The 22,756-nt window shown below is 39.8% G+C and overlaps 1 protein-coding gene across 1 annotated transcript; it reads left to right on the top strand.

Annotated features, from left to right (window-relative positions):
* The first annotated feature begins 4,316 nt into the window (after positions 1 to 4,316).
* Positions 4,317 to 22,752, top strand: LOC108669850. Its single transcript, XM_047880993.1, has 5 exons — positions 4,317 to 4,422; positions 4,999 to 5,127; positions 20,372 to 20,533; positions 21,687 to 21,820; positions 22,623 to 22,752. Exons 1-5 carry the CDS (start codon positions 4,363 to 4,365, stop codon positions 22,750 to 22,752), a joined length of 615 nt encoding a protein of 204 aa, XP_047736949.1. The 5' UTR covers positions 4,317 to 4,362.
* Positions 22,753 to 22,756: the final 4 nt, after the last annotated feature.

The following is a 22,756-nucleotide window of genomic DNA, read 5'->3' as shown; positions in this document are numbered from 1 at the left end:
CAGACGCACGGCAAACGTCTGCTTCAACGGTGTGACCTAATAGGCTTTTCCAGTCAGCAGCGGAGTGAAGCATGACCGCTTGCTCGCGCCCACGCTCTTTGGCATCTTCCTCTCCATGCTTCTTCGACACGCCTTCGCGGAATGTAATGAGGTATCGCATACCGAGGATACATTGCATACATGAACATCAGACACGACGGCAAGAAATTCAAGGTACTCCGTCTTCGGGCCAAGTTCAGGGTCACCAGGGTGCTAATCCGAAAGATGCCCTTCGGCCTTGGGATCACAAACCGAAGGACTCTAGCTGCTTATCACTCGCTTTGAGCAAGCTTGCAGAGAGTTTGGCCTGACCATCAGCCTGGGAAAGACAGGACCTGACAGGCTGACACCACGAGCATTATTTTGGATGGTTACACCCTACACCCGAAGATCGTTAGGAACATTACCTATCTTGGGTCCACTATCTCCAGTTAGCTGTCCATCGACCCCGAGATTAACATCAAGATCGCCAAGGCTTCCACAGTCATGGCCAAATTAACTCAGCGTGTTTGGAACAACTCAAGCCTCAACGTGAAGACCAAGCTGTGCGTGTTCAAGGCTTGCAATTTGCATGGAGGACTTTGAGGGGGGACGGTGCCGCATCGACCCCACCTAGCCGGAGATCCTAGCAGCTGAAGAAATTGGCCCATGGCCTGTTGGGTCTTGAACTTTTCGCCGTTTGATTCTCAAGGGATTTGGCCTTTCGAATTCGATCTTTCCATAACTGACGATTGTGTGAGATAGTTGTTGGACTCATTGCCAGGTCCGTAAAGTGCTAGGCATTTCAAGACCGAACATATGCTCCTGCATAGCTTCGTCTAGTCTGTTCTTGAAGCCGTTCATGCTCGGAGCGTCAACGGTGCCATCAGGAAGGCTGATCCACATTTCGGTGACTCGAAGCGAGAAGAAATGTTGTCGCATGTATGTTACAACGCAGTTGTAACATCTATGCGATGTTACATTTAACGCTGGTGTTGATTCTTGTTTGAAATTCTAGGACTCCTTCTGGGACTTTGTAAAAATCGTGGTTATATATGTATACCTCCATATGAGGTCACCACGCAGACGTCGATAACAGAAACTTGGAGCCTTCACAATCTTTATTCTTTCTCCATAAGACTCGCCTTTTAATCCCGGAATTATCCTTGTTGTACGGCTTTGAACACTCTCAACTGCCAAACAGTCCAGCCAAGGCTGGAGGCTTGCTGTGGCCGTGTCTTGCGATGAGGTCAAGCGCCGCTTTAGCGACTCTCAAAGGAAGTTAAGACGGAAACGGCGGTCAACGTAACTGCAACATCCATCCGCCTGCACTTGTGACGGGTGCGGATTGGAATTTCACTCCATGGTTGGTCTGTACAGCCTTTCTATGCGATGCAGGAATAGACGAAAGCTACTCTATCGTCTCCCCAGACGAACGGACGGCGACGACGACGACGATGAAATTCACTTATGATGTCTAACCAAAGAGTTCGATAAATTGCTTCCAACTAAATGTCATTGATTACTATTTAAACGCCTTGACTCACCGGAAGATGTTCAACCGTAGCGTGGTTCGTTAAAGACTTAATTTTTAATCCACTTTAGAGTCGGACTCAAAGGCTCATCTTCATACCTCCAATTTGCCTGTGTATAGCGCCTAACGAGCCGAGCAGGTCAAAATAAAGTCTAGCCGAGTCATGCCCACAACTGCTTGCTGTGGGCAACGCTCGAGCAACAATTCACTAATATATGGCACTCTGGGATCCGACGAGATAATTTTTCCATGCAGCGGAAGTTAGGAATGGTTCAACTTTTCTCAATAAAATTTTTAACTACGTACAATAACATGTTAAATCTTTCGACTGGCATCTTTAAATACTTCAGATAGTCATCACAATTATCATGCTTAATTTAAGTCAACAAACTCTTATTGTTAATTATTTATTAGAAATTATTAGAGAATTTGGTCCCATCATAGGAAGGGATGTAATTGTGTTTGAACCAGTTGCTGTATCCGAGATGCAACCATGGCGAATATTCATGCTCCTGTGAGACTAGAGGTTATGCAACTCAGGTGAGTGGTGCAGAAGATCAACTGCAGGAGATAGTCAATGAATGTGGGATGGATTGCATCATTTGATAATCAATAGACGCAAGGAAAACGCCAATTAAATTCACCATCAGTGGAAACGTTTCACGACTACCTAAATCATCTTTTTCAAAACTCTCCGGTACCTGTTTCAGACAAGCTGTGTGAACGATGAGCTATTAGAAGCCCGCATGAGAGGGATGCTTGAAGATTAGAAAGGTGTCAACATACCTATTGTAAAAAGTTGGCTAAAAGGCATTTGAACAACCAGCTAACCTCCTAACCAAGAACATCGCAAATGCCCATTGAAATATTCACAAATGCACGATGAAAACGAAAAATTAGTTCTTAACGGATAATTATAGAAATATCCATCAATTAAAATAATTATTTGAGACTAATTTCAATAGTTTCGGCATAAGCGATGAAATTTTTGACATCAAACGAAGACAAAGTTGGGTGATGAAGAAATGTGTACGGTCAACAAAAAACGTGTACGTAGTATCAACAGTAAACTGGTTAGTCGTAAGACAATCCAACGCGGGTACTGAAAAATTTAGAATTTTTGGAATTGTCGGCATTATATGCAGCTAAAATTGGTAAGTAATTAAAATTTCGAAGCGAAATTAGGCTTATGAATTCAGGCCGACCGCACAAAATGCCCTGATAATGATCCAGGAACTTGAAGATAAGAGTAAGTTTCGGGAGCGACGGTGGTAGAGTTTGAATAGTTTACCAATTAATTTGTTAATTTCATCTTGAAATTTCAAAATTTTTTAGAGATTGAAATAAGAATTTCAATAAATTCAGGAGGATATGAGATTTGAACGTATAGGCTGCTGGTATAACGGATACCATTAACCAATATCAAGCATCGGACTTTATCAGACTTACAAATAACCAAATATTTATTTATTGCAAGGTCTTTCAAAAAGACGGAAGTCACGAAAACGAAAAAGAGATGGGAAAATCTTTTAGTATTTGACCCTGTATAAATGACGGTAAGCTGAACTGATATTACAACAGTTAGAAGTTGTAACATCTTTGGTTCATGTAAAGAAGCACATGCGATGAGAAATGTGTGATAGTCTAAGGTTGAATCGGGAGGGTTTAAATTGAGACCAAAGGTGAGTGAAAACTTGGTTCAGGGTCCCATACTGTAAGAACTATACATAGTCGAAGACAGCTTTATCAGGGATTACAGGGCTGAACCTCGTTGTGGATACCAAGATTAATTAGTTTCAGTACTACTTTTTTTCGTGTAAACTATGATTTTCTCTGCTAATTGTATTTGAATTCTCTAAAATATATACGCTTTTTCTTTCCTCTTGAAGTCTTGATAACCAATAAGTCAATGGTTTGATCTTTTTGAACCGAATTGCGTTAGTGCTAGACCATACACGTTTTTGAAGCTTCGTATAGAGTCACTGTTTATTTTCATAAGCTTTATAGAGCTATTTGAAGCAATGAAGTCACTTAGAGTCATCGAAGATTACGTTTGATTTCTTCACACATATTGCAAACAATCTATGAGTATGTCACATTCTACGCAGGTATGAGCCGTCTAGCGCTGGCACCAGGCCTGGTGCTCAAACAGGCACTCACTGACTACTCCATGGACTTCGATGACCTCGCAGAGCTCGTTAAAGCAGTTCAGAACACGGCAGGCAACGCAGTCAGGGCTAAGGTAGGTGCATGGGACCGAGATTATTATCTGAATGAAATCAATGAGTTAAACAAAGCCTTCAATGAATACAGACATTAGACCTGTGACCGAAGAAAGTGAACTAATGTCTTTAGGTTCGTATCACAAATTTTAATGCAAAACACCAACGATTGCTTTTGTCAAATGCCGGTGTAAGTGACTTGAAACTAAAATTAGAAATAAAAAACATATCCTATATAGCAGGCTAAATATTTAAGTTTTGCAGGGCTGCTCCTTACACTGTGACTGATGTTTTGAGGTGATGTAAAATGGCATCTAATTGTGGAGTAATGGTTCTGAAAAGAAAGACTCATTATATAGTTGTATTGAATATTGTTTGAATTTTAGTGGTATTGTATTGTAAAGTGATTGCTGATGAACTTGTGTCACTTGTAATTTTTTGAACTTGTACTAATAGCTGATGATGATCCACGACGAAGTGTGGCGCGTGGGGCAAAATTGGCTGCAACTGGATGTCATCCCTGACGAGCTTCTGGACACGATAAGCACTGAATCATTTCAAAACAAAACCTCAGATGGGAGTATCGAAATGCTGGATCGAAGCTTCTTCTTGTACAAGACGGCTGAGATAGCCATACTTGTTTCAGCCGTGAGTGTAATTTTTTGGAAAATTAAATAAGTTGTATATGCGATTCAATTCCGTAAAATTTGCGAACAGTAATAAAAGAAATGTTTATTCACGACAACCTATCGAAATGTCCACCTTTTAATGTGCGATTTTAAGATTACTGTGATATTGCTGCTGTTTTATTCATCGTAATTAAGAAGTTTACATATTCAAGCTAATATCAAAGTTGGCGAATTGTGCTCATGTAAAACTATCAGAACATTTAGTGCACTCTATCAGAATTAAAAATTCAGTAAGATAACATGCAATAGTATGTAGAATGTATGTACATGAAAATGGAGCGAGGAAGCGTTTATCACTTCATAATGTAAACCACAAAACAGTCATCTTGTCGAAGTGAGAGGGATAATCGACAATTTAGAACATGCTGATCTAAAATTATTATGGGTTGTTTATAAGTCATTTAAATTCATACAATAGACCATTTACTATCGACAGCTTTTGAATATAGCCTTTCCCAACTAATTGTGATAATATTTATCAAATGAACCAAATTGTATTAAAAAACCTAACGAAGTTATTTGATTCTAACTCAAGGTTCACCCGGACCAACTGGCTCGCTTATCCGGTAACGCTAAGGAGGCCATCCCTATCGATGTTTACAGAGATTTTAGTAAGACCGCCCTGAAGGCGATAGCCATCGGCATGCCCCCCTCTTCCAAGATGGTAAGTAGATATCTGAATTTTTTAGAATTACATTAATTCGCAGACACTCAAGCTTTATTTCGATTTACTCCTTTGGGACAATATTTTTTGTTTTTACCTGTACTGTAAGGTTCTGTTACAGAATTAAATCAAACCATAGTCAAACACCTAATCAAACCCGACCGAACTCCACAGCGAGCCCCCAGACTACGACACGAAATCCGTGAATTCATGAAATAATACATAACGCAATCCATTGACATGAAATCACTTTTCAAAACGGTAAGTTGCTACTCCCAAGCATGAAGCGTTGGTCAGGTAGTACAGGGTGCGGCGTGGGAACTTACTCTTTTAAAAAAATCACAAAGTAAAAAGTATTAAAGATAGCGTTTTAATTCTTTCTTTTTTACAAAGAGCTACATTTAAAGTTTCGTTGGGTTTACTTACAAGTTTAATTCTTGAATATTACATCTTGTAGAGCCACCTTCCTAGGACTAATGGCCGCCACGTGGCGCGCAATTCAAATAAGTAAGTTCCCGCGCCGCACCCTGTATATAGATGACACTCATTTCGGGCAACATTTTTAGGTGGCCGATGAATAGCCAGCGTTCCGCTGGAACTAATTCGCTCCGCCTCTCATTATTAATTACCGCAATAACCATCATGACAGCTGAGTAATTCAAGACTTTTGCCTCCTCTCATTCCTTACTACAACGCCTCCATTGGAATTGTTAGTCTTTGGTATTATCACTCAACATGTTAGCATGCCTACATGTAACTAGTTTTCGGTGATAAATATATATAAAATGAAGGCTGATCAAGAAATTCTCGGTATACCAATCAGTGGAGATTAAAAAGCATTACTATGAGTCACAATAGGCTGTTTTCCCCCACGAAACTTTTAATTTCCCACACGAAACTATTCTCCCTGTGGTCTTCTTAAAGGAAAACGCCGATTTTTATATCGCCAAAGTTTAATTTGAGCGCCCATACCTGTATGCGAAACGATATAAATAAATGAGAAACTATCGCAGAATTCAAACAAATACTGGGACTTGACTACGTATTTAAGGGCTTGCCCACTTTGTTGGCAAGTGGAGTGCAGCTCTTCTGTAGGATAGTACAAATAAGATATCTTTTATTCATACATTATAATTTAATTCGGGAGTACAAGGAATATTCGGCAACCTGACTTTGCATATTTTCCAGGGTCTGATGATATCGGAAATAGCTTTCAAGTCAGCGGTGAACATGAATTTAGACGCCGATGCGGCGATGTTCCTGCAGGCGGTGGACGCCAGGAACATCCCGACCTCCAACATCATCCAGCAGCTCGAGTACATGAAGGACGCCTTCCCTACACGCCAAGCGGTGGGCTTAGGCCTATGCTCCTCACTTTTGCCCAACACAAACTTTGCCATAGCCATGCCACACAGCCACTAAGCCAACATGCGACTACGCGAACTATGATAATAACCTAACCGCAGAGTGAGGAAACTGACAGTGACCGCTTAGAAATTTATATCCACAGAAGAGCAAAGAAGACTCTTGCACCAAAAAATCTCACCGTAATAACGAACTCTAAGAGACAGAACTCATAGTAACATTGTTAGGTAACCGTCCAGCTACCAAACATCCATGCAGACACCCAAATCCTAAACTAATGTGATCGAGAATATATCTTTTCAGTTAGTACTGTCTAACTCTTGCGTGAACTTTGCTCCACTGACCAAAATCTACCATGAATCTCTTACCGAATGTTCTGCGACCACACAAAGCATTCATGATGAAGTAGCTTGTGAAGAGTCTCCTGACCTGAAATCGACCTAGCCACGCATGGATAATTCTCAATAATATATGATAATAGTAATTAGTGTTGTCCATTATATTATAATAAGTGACGTACTAATTTGCATCCACACAGAAATAGTGTAATTCTCTTTCAGGTGCATGCGATTTTTTAATCTAGCACCTCTCATGTACAAATTAGTTTTTTATGTTTCTAACTTCCATACCTTTCATTTTGTTATTTGATAAAAATAATAGGTCATCGCTGGTATGCTTCATAAGCTGTTTGCATCATTTGTCCAATGGAGCGTAATTTTAGAATATTACAAAAATGCAGAGGTGAGTACAAATTAGCCTTCTTTTATTTTTCTATCTTCCATACATTTTACTTTGTTTTTTGATAACAATAATAGGGTCATCGCTGGCATGCTTCATAAGCATTGTTCATCATTTGTCCAATGTCTCAAACAGTTCCAATGCATCATTTGGACAAATTTGTCATCATTTGTCTCAAACATTTCCAATGCATATAAGAAACACAGTACAAATGGCATGTTTTCTTTCCATTAATCAAATTAATTAGTAGGTTTGTCATATGAAAGGGAGAAAGTTCAGACATTGGCCTCACGAATATTGTAGCCACATATATTACGCAAGTATTGGCAACGTTGTAGCGGGGAACCACTAACATGTACTGACTGCGATCGAAAGTCTACTGTACATTGCGTTGTAAATCGACTAGTAAGACGCGTGAGAGGTGCACAATGAAAGAATTTGAAATTAATATTTGAATGAAAAAAACTGGCAAAAAACACAAATTATTCTTAATTAACAGGAATCATTTCTGTTCAGGCCAATTATTAATCCATTAACCTATTTTATAAACTATAAACTTTACAAAAGAGCTTGACACTGCCACGGACAACTATCGTAAGAAGGCGTACCCATATGACGCAGCTGTTGCGTCTCGACGACGTCACTGGTTGAAGAGTCCGGCACTGTCAGGAATATCCGTCTCTAAGCTCAACCTTCTGGAGGATTTTTTAACTGGCCCGCGAATGTCATTAAAGAACATTTTAAAATGATAGCCAGGCAGATAAATAATAACAATAGATGATGATTGGGTGGATATATATGTTCAACCGGTGAACAGTAATGATCAAGGTTGTTGATCGAGGTTGCATTGTTAGTTCCAGACCCAATGGTGATCAGAAAATCTTACTTCGCTAGGATATTGCACAGCACCGACGAAATCACAAAATCACTCATAGTTCTCATAGTTCACTGACAAGTCACCACGATGACGCTAAAGTAGGTATCTTTGATCAGCAGGCAAAACTTAACTTGGGTCAAGGTATCACAGGCTCAATGGCGGGGTTACGTAGACACAAATACAATGGTTGGATACTTGTCACGTTCACCCGGCTTAATACGAGCTTAATCGTTTAGGACGAAATGGTGATAAGCCTGTAATCTCTTGTAACCTCTTACGACTGATGGTCTAATCTTTCTCTGACTCTCCGGTGCTATCTGATTTCTCCCGCTCGTATCACTCCTTTTTCAAAAACCATAAATGCCTCGAGAATTATCGCATACAGGCGCAGAACCCCACAAAACGCAAAGTTCACTAACAAAATATGAGCGTGATAATCCTGAATTAAACAATTTGCTATTAATGAAAATAATCTGAATAATTGAGTATTACCAAAAAAATTCTAATAATTTTTACTTTAACAATTTCGATTAATAAATATTCTTTATAACTGGAGTCTATACCATTACACCGTGGTGGCTACACCGGTGCAGAAAATACACTGATCAAGCTAGTGTCTGTGAAGGTATTTCTCGCCCCTCAGTGCTACGTTCTGAAAGACATCTACGTGAACTACTCGGCGACGGAGATGATGACGCAGAGTGAGGAGGAGGTCTTCCAGCTCCTCACGCCTGCCGCCATCGAGCTCATGCCCATCTGCGTCACCGCCGCTTTCGGGTGAGTAATCTTAAAAAACTTTTACGCATCGAACAGAACAATTATGGAAAACTTGTAAACAAGGCAATGCGAAATGCATACTAAAATTTAATCGTTACTCACGCGACTAATATCATTCAAATCAATGTATTTCTAATTAAAAATCAAATTTTGGACATTGCTAAAACTACATACGTATATCAAAATGCTACTCCTTCAAATAATTATGCTGATTCCCTTAACTTCCTTTGAATTCTACTATTAGTAATGCAATTAACTCCACCGACAATTCGAATCAAACAATTGTTCTAAGGCATTTCACTGCCAATATACTAAATAAATTGATGCAATTTCATGACCAAATGAGATCACTGCAGTGATCTCACTACAAGTTTCTTCAAAAGAGTTCAATTTAGTTTGATTCAGTTTGGTTCAAGAGACAATAAAAGCGCTATATATATATATCAGTCATTAGATTTTATTGTATTATTATTTTTGGAATTTCTGATTTTTCTATTCAATCGAGTGATAAATAGTTTTGAAGTTTACTTGGACACTTTCGGTTACTCCTGGGACACAAAACCACCAAAACTAAGATTCCCCATCACGGACTGGCACGGACCACTACAGGTCGACCTCATGGCCAGTCCACACTACAACAAACTACCCCTGTACGTGTCCGCCTTCGAGTACCCGGGGGCAGTGGCAACGGATGTCCTAGCAGTCGACTGGAATCAGTGGCAGGGGGTGTACATCTTCCCCCCACCATACTTCATACCGCAGTTGCTACCCAAACTGCAGGACTACACACATCACGGGGTCATTCTATCGCCACACAGACCATCAGCCGGATGGTACCCAGTCCTCCTCAAGAGAGCGCAGAAACACATTCTTCTCCAAACTCGCCTCCACCAGAAGACAGCCGTCGGCTTGGTCTCATCAGAAGAGTGCGGGAAATGGATCGCGTGGAGTTTCTAACCTTACTGTACTCAGAAAAGTTCTCCACCTTCTCCGCCAAACGACTAGTCAGGGCCGTTCGTTCTTCGACCACGCGCCAATACCAATCTCAGTGGAAGCGCTTCAAAGAGTGGCTCCCTGCAGAAACAACCGACATCGCCCACGATACAGTTCTACGATTTCTCACCTTCCTCCACAAGGGGAAGCACCTGAAGGCTATGACGATACGTAACGTCAAGGCGGCGCTCAGAAAACCTCTGTACCTGGCCTTCGGAGTAAACACCACCGCTGAAGAATTCCAAGAGCTCTCGAAATCGCAGTTCCTCTCCGATCCTAGCTTCTAGATCAGGGTGCTCCATCTCACCCACCGACGTATCGATCGCAGTCCTACCGGGCTTCATCTACAAAAACCAGTCAGTAGACAGGTGTCCACCACCCATCTCTTTCCCTACATTGGGTGGGAAACATGCGTTATGCCCTGCTTACCACTTGAAGGAATACCTCAAGCGAACGACCTCAAGGGAACACAGGAACCACGTCCTCCTGGAGCCCAAGTCTCATAAGCCACTCAACGCCGGGAGATGCTCCTTTTGGCTGGCTCACGCCCTTTGTTCCTTCGGCGACTCTCCAGGAAATCCATCGGGCCACGACATCCGCCGGGCTAGCCACTCCATCGCCTGGATGCGCAACGTATCCATGGAGGAAATCATGCACAACGGCTTCTGGAGCACCCCCAACGTATTCATCCGTTGCTATCAGAGGACGTTATCGGTTCCCAAAATACAGTTCGTAGCAGGGAGAACGGTCATTAATTAGTGCCAACACTATTGTATCTAACATTTGCATTGCCCCACTAATTAAGTAGACCTTGGTTTAAATATCTCGATTGCTTCTTTTACCTCTCATAGGAGTCTGAAAGTTTCCTCCCCCAGACCCTAAAGGGCGACTTTGGTAGAAAAGCAAACAGCCTAAAACGGAGTTTGCTCTAATTATTTTCGTTTGAGGAACGAAAACAATCTAATTAGAGCTCGGAGTTTTAGGCTGTGCTGAGGCCACCTCCTCCCAAAACTTTATTACGCGGGCAGTGCTGCGATTGAGAGAGCATGCAGGCTGCGCCTACACCGCGGCGCCGCTTAAGGTCAACGGAAGGAAAGCTGGCGATGGCAGATATCTATTCCGCAGAGCTTTCTTCCTTTTTCTTTACTGATACGATTAAATTCGAGGAAGAAACAATCCAAAAGATCAAATAGAGCTTTCAACATGTTAAAAGCAAACAGCCTAAAACTCCGAGCTCTAATTAGATTGTTTTCGTTCCTCAAACGAAAATTATTAATATTTTTTGGAATTTCTGATTTTTCTATTCAATCGAGTGATAAATAGTTTCGAAGTTTAATTGGGCTCTTTCAGTTGCTCCTGGGTCATTTTATTGCGGATTCATTACGTAGCAACAAATTAATTCTCTCAATTAGCCATTCTTTCCCGAACATCTATGCTGGTGAATTCAAATAGCTGATTTCGGTTAGTAACCGTTTACATTACAACACTCATGAACTACGGCTACCGGACGATTTCCAAAACTAAGTACATCTCATCATATAACCTGCAAATCATTACGTATCTACAAAATTTGATAAAATTTCCAATATTGTTACAAAACATTAATTTCAGCACAGAACGGTTGCAGCGCCTAAATGGCATCAGCAAGATAATCCTACTGGAACGTCTCGTCTTGAATAAGAAGAAGGCCCTGGCATACTCTTCCGTCAGCCGTGCCGCCCTGCAAACCATCGTGGATGAGGGGCTCAAGGCCAAGGTGGAACGAGGGGTCTAGACATTTACCTCAATATTTATAATCATTAGTATTACGAAAAAAAGGACAAAAGGCATCGGCCCATTTCATAAATTTCAGATGTTATCTGTGTAGGTTTCATACACCATGAATTACTCGATTGGAATGGTTACGTGGCTTGACCTGTTATTCGAACTCCGAAATGCTGCCAACCTGAGGCAAATACTATGCGCTTATACACGCAGATGAAACCAGTTGAAATATGCTTGTTTGAGCATTACTGAAACGGTTTCCTGGAACCTCGTCATATGAGACTTACCATCATTGACGTATTACATCATCTGGACTTTTCATCGTTTCATCCTTTACCAATTCATCTTAACCTAACCTCCTATTAGGTTAGTTAACCTAACCAAACATGTACTTAAGTTTGCAAAATGCAATTTTGTGGTGAACTACTATAGTGATTAAATGTCTCGTAAAATGAAATATCTGGTCACCCACCGTAACGTAGAATAACGACCAATAATTCTATCATAAACGTACAATAACTTTTAATGCTTTTGATTAATCCTTAAACAGGGTCGTCCGAACGTGTTGACAGCGGTGGACGTTAACCTATACAGGGAGCTTTTGTTATTCTTCCCCACGGACCTGCTGGATGTCATTACTGCAGAGGGAGCTCAAGTCGCTCTCGGCATCTTCAACGTAAGTAGTGCGTGAGGTTAGGGAAGAGGGCTGCTGAAGTGAAAATTCTTGCCCACCTCTGTCCAAATGGTTAGTTTTACGAAGAAAGAAATGCTACTTGAAAATTTTTGAAAAAACGCAGAGTAGTGTTCCTAACTATGGTAGTTTTTAAACCCTGAATAGGTAAGTTTGTGTACGTGATATTTTCAGAGATATAAGAATTTAATAACGAGAGTTACTTTCTTCCTACCAATCACAAACCATGGACGCCTTCAGTCCCTGGCAGCAAGCGCCCTGATGCCGTGTCTTGACGAAAGAAGACGAGTGGCCATCGCTAATCTGATCACAAAGTACAAAGGGTAAGTAAACATCACTGTTGGGCATGAGACAATATGTAAAAGTGTCTTAAACGATTATAATTTGACATGAATAAAGTATGAATGATTCTTGGTGGTTGAAATGGTTCAATAACCTCTTTGAATTTTTCAGGGGCTGATTTACGTTACATTAGGTAGCGTGGCTTTTTTAGCAGATTGACTCGGGTGCGACATGGTGATCGGTCTGATTTATATCTCAGTCGTATTTATAGTAATTATTTTAATAGACCCATGAAATTAAGAAGACCGACCTCCTCATACGAAAACTTCTACAGTTATCATCCGATTGTCATGAAACTTCACATACATACGTAAAATGTAAAAAAAAAACATTTTGCTCCTATGAATTTTTCGAAAAAATTGATAGAAAACGTGAAATTCATAGAAAACGGCTAAAAAGGGGTACTTACACGGCACGCCCTACTTGAAACAGACGCACGGCAAACGTCTGCTTCAACGGTGTGACCTAATAGGCTTTTCCAGTCAGCAGCGGAGTGAAGCATGGCCGCTCGCTCGCGCCCACTCTCTTTGGCATCTTCTTCTGCATGCTTCTTCGGTAGGCCTTCGCGGAATGTAATGAGGCATCGCATAATTAGGATACATCGTATACATGAACATCAGACACGGTGGCAAGAAATTTAATGTAGCCCGTCTTCGGGCCAAAACCAGGGTCATCAGGGTGCTAATCCGAGAGATGCCCTTCGGCCTTGGCATTACATACCGAAGGATTCCAGCAGCTTATCACTCGCTTTGAGCAAGCCTGCAGGGAGTTTGGCCTGACCATCAGCCTAGGAAAGACAAGACCTGACACCACGAGAATTATTATGGATGGTTACACCCGAAGGTCGTTGGGAACATTACCTATCTTGGGTCCACTATCTCCAGTTCGCTGTCCATCGACCCCGAGATTAACATCAGGATCGCCAAGGCCTCCACAGTCATGGCCAAATTAACCCAGCGTGTTCGGAACAACTCAAGCCTCTGCGTGAAACCCAAGCTGTGCGTGTTCAAGGCTTGCAATTTGCATGAGGGACTTTGAGGGGGACGGTGCCGTATCGACCTCACCTTGCCGGAGATCCTAGCAGCTAGCACCGGCACTGAAGAAATGGACCATGGCCTGTTGTGTCGTGAACTTTTCGCAGTTTGATTCACAAGGGATTCGGCCATTCGAATTCGATCTTTCCATAACTGACGATTGTTTGAGATAGCTGTTGGACTTATTGCCATGTCCGTAAAGTGCTAGGCATTTCAAGACCGAACATATGCTCCTGCATAGATTTGTCTAGTCTGTTCTTGAAGGCGTTCATGCTCAGAGCGTCAACGATGCCATCAGGAAGGCTGATCCACATGTCGGTGACTCGAAGCGAGTAGAAATGTTGTTACATCCAACGCTGGTGTTGATTCTTGTTTGAAATTATAGGACTCCTTCAGGTACTTTGTAAAAACCGTGGTTATATATGTATACCTCCATGAGGTCACCACGCAGACGTCGATAACAGAAACTTGGAGCCTTCATAATCTTTAATCTTTCTCCATGAGATTTGCCTTTTAATCCCGGAATTATCCTTGTTGCACGTCTTTGAACACTCTCAACTGCCAAACAGCCCAACCAAAGCTGGAGACTTGCTATGGCTTGCGATGAGGTCAAGCGCCGCGTTAGCGACTCTCAAAGGAAGTTCAGACGGAAACGGCGGTCGACGTAACTGCAACATCCATCCGTCTGCACTTGTGATGAGTGCGGATTGGAATTTCACTCCATGGTTGTTCTGTGCAGCCTTTCTATGCGATGGAGGCATAGACGATGGCTACTCCATCGTCTCCCCAGACGATCGAATGGCGACGACGACGACGATGAAATTCACTTATGATGTCCAACCAAAGAGTTCGATAAATTGCTTCCAACTAAATGTCATTGATCACTATTCAAACGCTTTGACTTACCGGAAGACGTTCAACCGTAGCGTGGTTCGTTAATGATTTAATTTTTAATCCACTTTAGAGTCTGACTCAAAGGCTCATCTTCAAACCTCTAATCTGCCTGTGTATAGTGCCTAACGAGCCGAGCAGGTCAAAATAAAGTCTAGCCGAGCCAAGCCGACAACTGCTTGCTGTGGGCAACGCTCGGGCAACAATTCACTAATATATGGCACTCTGGGATCCGACGAGATAATTTATCCATGCAGCGAAAGTTACGAATGGTTCAATTTTTCTAAAATAAAATTTTTAACTACGTACAATAACATTTTAAATCTTTCGACTGGCATTTTTAAATACTTCAGATAGTCATCACAATTATCATGCTTAATTTAAGTCAACAAACTCTTATTGCTAATTATTTATTAGAAATTATTGGAGAATTTGGTCCCATCATAGGAAGAGATGTAATTGTGTTTAAACAAGTTGCTGCATCCGAGATTCAACCATGGCGAATATTCATGCTCCATCCTGTGAGACTAGAGTTTAAGCAACTCAGGTGAGAGTTGCAGAAGATCAACTGCAGATGATAGTCAATGAATGTGGGATGTATTGCATTATTTGATAATCAATAGAAGCAAGGAAAACGCCAATTAAATTTACCATCAGTGGAAACGTTTCTCGACCACCTAAATCACCTTTTTCAAAACTTTAGAGAATACTAGCAGAATTAGCAGAGACAATCCAAGTTTACACAAAATTGATTAAAACCTGAGTGACGAGAAGCCGACGAAATCTAAAAACTTATCGATTAACAATTTCAAGCAGATAAAAATTGTAGAAGCTATGTAGGCAAGGTTTCCACCTAAAAACGTACAGTTATTCAAAAATTCTTAAAGTCGAACACCCAGAAGTGGATCCAAGTAACTATAAATCGCTCCCGCACACAGTCGCGTCGCACTGTTCAGGGTGAAGGCTCACACAGCAGCAGAGTGAGAATAGTCGGGAAATGGCAGATAAGAACAAAGACTCCTGCCACGGTGTTCGGCAACCTGGATGTTGAAGAGATCCGACGTCAATCCGACGTACGATGATGCGCACCATGTACAACTGTATTCATTAACCAGGGAAGACTGCTTATTTTGAAATTATTCACAGTTAAAACATGCGAGCTATTATTAAAAATAATGTTCCAAAAATAAGATTTTAAACTTTCCGGTACCTGTTTCAGACAAGCTGTATGAGCGATGAGCTATGAGAAGCCCGCATGAGAGGGTTGCTTGAAGATTTGAAACGTGTCATCAACTACCTATTGTAAAAAGTTGGCTTAAAGGCATTGGAACAATCAGCTAACCTCCTAACCAAGAACATTGCAAATGCCCATGAAAATATTCGCAAATGCACGGCGAAAACGAAAAATTAGTTCTCAACTGATAATTATGCAAGCATCCATGAATTAAAACAAATATTTGACCCAAATTTCAATAGTTTCTGCATAAGCGATAAAATTTTTGACATCAAACGATGACAAAGTTAGGTGCTGAAACAAAAGTGTACGGTCAACAAAAAACGTTAACGTATTATCAACATTAAACTGGTTAGTCGTAAGACAACCCAAAGCAGGTACTGAAAAATTTTGAATTTTCGGAACTGTCGGCATTATATGCAGCTAAAATTTGTTGGTAATTGAAATTTCAAAGCGAAATTAGGCTTATGAATTCAGGCCAACCGCACAAAATGCCCTGATGATCCAGGAACTTGAAGTTTAGAGTAAGTTTCAGGAGAAATGGTGGTAGAGTTTGAACAGTTTATCAATTAATTTGTTAATTTTATCTTTAAATTTCAAATTGTTCTAGAAATTGAAATAAGAATTTCAATAATTTTATAAGGATAGGAGGTTTGAACGTATAGGCTGCTGGTATAACGGATAACATTAACTAATATCAAGCATCGGCCTTTATCAGACGTACAAATAACCAAATATTTATTTATGGCTGGGTCTTTCAAAAGACGGAAGTCACGAAATCGAAAAAGAGATGGGAAAATCTTTTAGTATATGAGTATGACCCTGTATATATGACGGTAAGCTGAACTGATATTACAACAGTTAGAAGTTGAAACATCTTTGGTTCATGTAAAGAAGTACATGAGATGAAAAATGTGTGATAGTCTAAGGTTGAACCGGGAGGGTATAAATTGAGACCAAAGGCGAGTGAAAACTTGGTTCAGGGTCCCATACTGTAAGAACTATACATAGTCGAAGACAGCTTTATCAGGGATTACAGGGCTGAACCTCGTTGTGGATACCAAGATTAATTAGTTTCAGTACTACTTTTTTTCGTGTAAACTATGATTTTCTCTGCTAATTGTATTTGAATTCTCTAAAATATATACGCTTTTTCTTTCCTCTTGAAGTCTTGATAACCAATAAGTCAATGGTTTGATCTTTTTGAACCGAATTGCGTTAGTGCTAGACCATACACGTTTTTGAAGCTTCGTATAGAGTCACTGTTTATTTTCATAAGCTTTATAGAGCTATTTGAAGCAATGAAGTCACTTAGAGTCATCGAAGATTACGTTTGATTTCTTCACACATATTGCAAACAATCTATGAGTATGTCACATTCTACGCAGGTATGAGCCGTCTAGCGCTGGCACCAGGCCTGGTGCTCAAACAGGCACTCACTGACTACTCCATGGACTTCGATGACCTCGCAGAGCTCGTTAAAGCAGTTCAGAACACGGCAGGCAACGCAGTCAGGGCTAAGGTGTGTGCATGGGACCGAGTAAATTATTGAATGAAATTAATGAATTAGAAAAAGCCTTCAATTAATACAGACATTAAACCTGTGACCGCACAACATTCGCAATCCAATATGTCAAGAAAGTTTGGATGAAGTCTGGTGAATCGATATGGGACTTGAAGGAAATTAACTTTTAAAATGAGAAAATTCATACTATTTATTTCCCTTTATGAGCTTCGGTTCCAAATTCTTCGTGCAGAAGTGACAATAAAAACACAGAAGAAGTGAACGATATTTCTTCATAAGAAATAATATATCAGAAATAATAATAAAGTATAACCATATAAATGCAGCGATATAATAAAATTAAAGTTTTAATAAACATAGGAATAATATAAAAAAATTTTCAGGATAACTGATCGATAAAGTGAATTTACACCCACAGAACAAATACGAAAGAAAGTGAACTAATGTCTTCAGGTTCGTATCACAAATTTTAATGAAAAACACCAACGAATGCTCTTGTCATATGTCGGTGAAAGTGACTTGAAACTAAAATGGGAAATAAAAAAAGATTTCCTAGCAGGCAAAATATTTAAGTCGTGCATGGCTTCCCCTTACACGATGATTGTTGTTTTGAGGTGATGTAAAATGGCATCTAATTGTGGAGAAATGGTTCTGAAAAGAAAAACTCATTATAGTTGTATTCAATATTGCCCGAATTTTAGTTGAATTGTATTGTAAAGTGCTTGCTGATAAACTCGTGGCACTTGTAATTCTTTTGAACTTGTACTCATAGCTGATGATGATCAAAGACGAAGTATGGCGCGTGGGGCAAAATTGGCTGCAACTGGATGTCATCCCTGACGAGCTTCTGGACACGATGAACACTGAATCGTTTCAAAACAACTCCTTAGATGGGTTTATCGAAATGCTGGATCGTAGCTTCTACTTGTTCAAAACGGCTGAGATAGCCATACTTGTCTCAGCCGTGAGTGTAATTTTTTGAAAAATTAAATAGTTGTATATGCCATTCAATTCCGTAAAATTTGCGAACATTAATAGAAGAAATATATATTCACGACAACCTATCCAAATGTCCACCTTTTAATGCATGATTTTCAGATTTTTGTGTTATTGGTGGTGTTTTATTCATCATTAATAAGAGATTTTCTAATTCAAGCTAAATTCAAAGTTGGTGAATTGAGCTCTTGTAAAACTATCAGAACATTTAGTGCTCTCTATCAGAATTAAAAATTCAGTAAGATAACATGCAATAGTATGTAGAATGAATGTACATGAAAAATGGATTAAGGAAGTGTTCAACAGTTTATAAAGGAAACCACAGAATTGTCATCTTTTCGAAGTGAGAGGGATAATCGACAATATAGAACATGCTGATCTAAAGTTGTAATGAATTGTTTATAAGTCATGAAAATTCATACAACAGACCATTTACTGGACAAAATTTGAATATAGCCTTTCCCAACCAATTATGATAATATTCATAGCAATCAACCAAATTGTATTAAAAAATCTAACGAAATTATTTGATTCGAACTCAAAAGGTTCGCCCGGACCAGCTGGCTCGCTTATCCGGTAACGCTAAGGAGGCGTAGGGATAGCTACAAATGTCTCTAAAATCATTCTGGCGGGACTTCCGCTATCGGTAGCCGTAGCCCCCCTCTTCCAAGATGGTAAGTAGATATCGGAATTTTTTAGAATTACATTAATTCGCAGACACCCAAGCTTTATTTCGATTTACTTCTTTAAGACATTTTTTTTGTTTTTCCCTGTACTGTGAGGTAACATTAAGGTACGCAGTCAAACCCGACCGAACTCCACAGCGAGCCTCCCAGACTACGACACGAAATCCGTGAATTCATGAAATAATACATAACGCAATCCTTTGACATGAAATCACTTTTCAAAACGGTAAGTTGCTACTCCCAAGCATAAAGCGTTGGTCAGGTAGTATATAGATGACACTCATTTCGGGCAACATTTTTAGGTGGCCGATGAATAGCCAGCGTTCCCCTGGAACTAATTCGCTCCGGCCGACTGCTGGCCAGCTCTCATTATTTACCGCAATAACCATCTTGACAGCTGAGTAATTCAAGACTTTTGCCTCCTCTCATTCCTCACTACAACGCTTCCATCGGAATTGTTAGTCTTTGGTATTATCACTCAACATGTTAGCATGCTTACATATAAGTAGTTTTCGGTGATAAATATATATAAAATGAAGGCTGATCAAGAAATTCTCGGTATACCAATCAGTGGAGATTAAAAAGCATTACTATGAGTCTCAATAGGCTGTTCTCCCATTTTTTTTTAATTTCCCACACGAAACTATTCTCCTTGTGGTCTGCTTAAAGGAAACAGCCGATTTTTATATAGCCAAAGTTTAATTTGATCGCCCATACCTGTATGCAAAACGATATAAATGAGAATTAATGGTACTTTTCCAAAAAGCTTCAACATTAATTAGAAAACTATCGCAGAATTCAGACAAATGCTGGGACTTGTTTAAGCATTCAAGGGCTTGCCCACTTTGTTGGCAAGTGGAGTGTAGCTCTTCTGTAGGATAGTATAAATAAGATGTCTTTTTATCTTATACAGGGTGTTTCAGAATTAAGTAACCCTTTTAATTTGTTAATAAATAAAAAACTAAGAACGTTATGAAGTTGAAACTTGTTTTATTTAAAAGAAGAACATTTTTATGGTAATATTGTATCCTAGTTTTTAAATATAATATCTTTTAAATGCCCACCACAATTGTTTTGACAGAAAATTTAAGGCTTGATAATTAAACACAAATTTAGCAAGCTATACAGGATAATGACGTAACTATGATGCAATATTACCATGAAAATGTTCTTCTTTTAAATAAAACAAGTTTCAACTTCATAACGTTCTTAGTTTTTTATTTATTAACAAATTTAAAGGGTTACTTAATTCTGAAACACCCTGTATTATAATCGAATTACAGTAAACCGTACGAGGAATATTGGGCAATCTGACCTTGCATATCTTCCAGGGTCTGATGATATCGGAAATAGCTTTCAAGTCAGCGGTGAACATGAACTTGGACGCCGATGCGGCGATGTTCCTTCAGGGACAGGACGCCAGGAACATCCCGACCTCCAACATCGTCCAGCAGCTCGAGTACATGAAGGATGGCTTCCCTACACGCCAGGCGGTGGGTTTAGGCCTATATGAGCCTCACTATTACCTAACACAAACTTTGGCATAACCATGCCACACAGCGACTAAGCCAACATGGGACTACGCAAACTCTGATAATAACCTAACCGCAGAGTGAGGAAACTGACAGTGACCGCTCAGAAATTTATATCCACAGATGAGCAAAGAAGACTCTTGCACCAAAAAATCGCACTGTAATAACGAACTCAAAGAGACAGAACTCATAGTAACATTGTTAGGTAACCGTCCAGCTACCTAACTCCAGACACCCAAATTCTAAACAAATACTATCGAGAATATATCCATTTAGTTAGTACTATATAACTCTTGCGTGAACTTTGCTCCACTGACCAAAATCTACCATGAATCTCTTACCGTAAGTTCTGCGACCACACAAATCATTCATGATGAAATAGCTCGTGAAGTGTCTCCTGACCTGAAATCGACCTAGCCACACATGGATTAATCACAATAATGTATAATAGTAATAATGAGTATGTCCATTATATTTATAATAAATGATATACTAATTCGGATCCACACAGAAATAGTGTAATTATTTTTCAAACGCATGCGATTTTCTAAACTAGCACCTCACATGTACAAATTAGCTCTTTTTAGCGCATTTTCTCATTTATCGAAAAAATGCACTATTGTGCTCGCCATGTCCGTCGGTCTGTCTGTCCATCCGTGACTTCAAGTTTTCGTCGACGAGAAAATGCGCTCTCTGTCACTCACTGCAGCAGTGAGTACTGAGTTATATTTTTTATTTTTCTATCTTCCATACATTTCACTTTGTTATTTGATAACAATAATAGGGTCATAGCTGGCATGCTTTATAAGCTATGTTCATCATTTGTCCAATGTCTCATACAGATCCAATGAAGCATTTGGACAAATTTGTCATCATTTGTCTCAAACAGTCCTAATGCATATAAGAAACACAGTACAAATAGCATGTTTTCTTTCCATTAATCAAATTAATTAGTAAGTTTGTCATTTGAAAGGGAGTAAGTTCAAACATTGGCCATCACGAATATTGTAGCCACATATATTACGCAAGTATTGGCACCGTGACGGCTACACAAGTGCAGAAAATACACTGATTATATAAGCTAGTATGTGTGAAGGTACTTCTCGCCCCTCAGTGCTACGTTCTGAAAGACATCTACGTGAACTACTCGGCGACGGAGATGCTGACGCAGAGTGAGGAGGAGGTCTTCCAGCTCCTCACGCCTGCCGCCATCGAGCGCATGCCCATCTGCGTCGTCGCCGCCTTCGGGTGAGTAATCATAAAAAACTTTTACTCATCTAACAGGACACTTATGTAAAACTTGTAAACAAGGCGATGCGAAATGCTTACTAAAATTTAATAGTGACTCACGCGACTAATATCGTTCATATCAATGTATTTCTAATTAAAAATCTAATTATGGACAGTGTTAATACTATATATATATATATATATATATATATATATTAATGCTACTCCTTCAAATAACTATGCTGATTCACGTAATTTCCTTTGAATTCTACCATTAGCAATGCAATTAACTCCATAGACAATTCGAATCAAACAATTATCCTAAGGCATTTCACTGCCAACGTCACTATAAACGAGGTTGTGCAATTTCATGACCATACAAGTGAGATCACTGCTTTTTAAAAAAAAGTTAGATTTAGTTTGATTCAGTTTGATTCAAGAGATATTAAAAACGCTCTCAGTCATTAGATTTTACTGTACTATTATTTTTGCAATTCCTGATTTTTCTATTCAATCAAGTGATAAATAGTTTCGAATTTACTTGGACACTTTCAGTCACTCCTAGCTGGGTCATTTTATTGCGGATTCATTACGTAGCAACAACTTAATTCTCTCAATTGGCCATTCTTTCCCAAACATCTATGCTGGTGAATTCAAATAGCTGATTTTGGTTAGTAACCGTTTACATAACAACACTCATGAACGAAGACTGCCAGACGATTTCCAAAACTAGGTACATCTCATCATTTAACGTACGAAACATTTCGTATCTACAAAATTTAATAAAATTTTCAATATTGTTGCAAAACATTAATTTCAGCACAGAACGGCTGCAGCGCCTAAACGGCATCAGCAAGATAATCCTACTGGAACGTCTCGTCTTGAATAAGAAGAAGGCCCTGGCATACTCTTCCGTCAGCCGTGCCGCCCTGCAAACCATCGTGGAATAATCCT

Source organism: Hyalella azteca, unplaced genomic scaffold, assembly GCF_000764305.2.
Source record: "Hyalella azteca isolate HAZT.00-mixed unplaced genomic scaffold, Hazt_2.0.2 contig6756, whole genome shotgun sequence".
Lineage (NCBI taxonomy): Eukaryota > Metazoa > Arthropoda > Malacostraca > Amphipoda > Hyalellidae > Hyalella > Hyalella azteca.
This window is presented reverse-complemented; position numbering and strand designations above follow the sequence as displayed.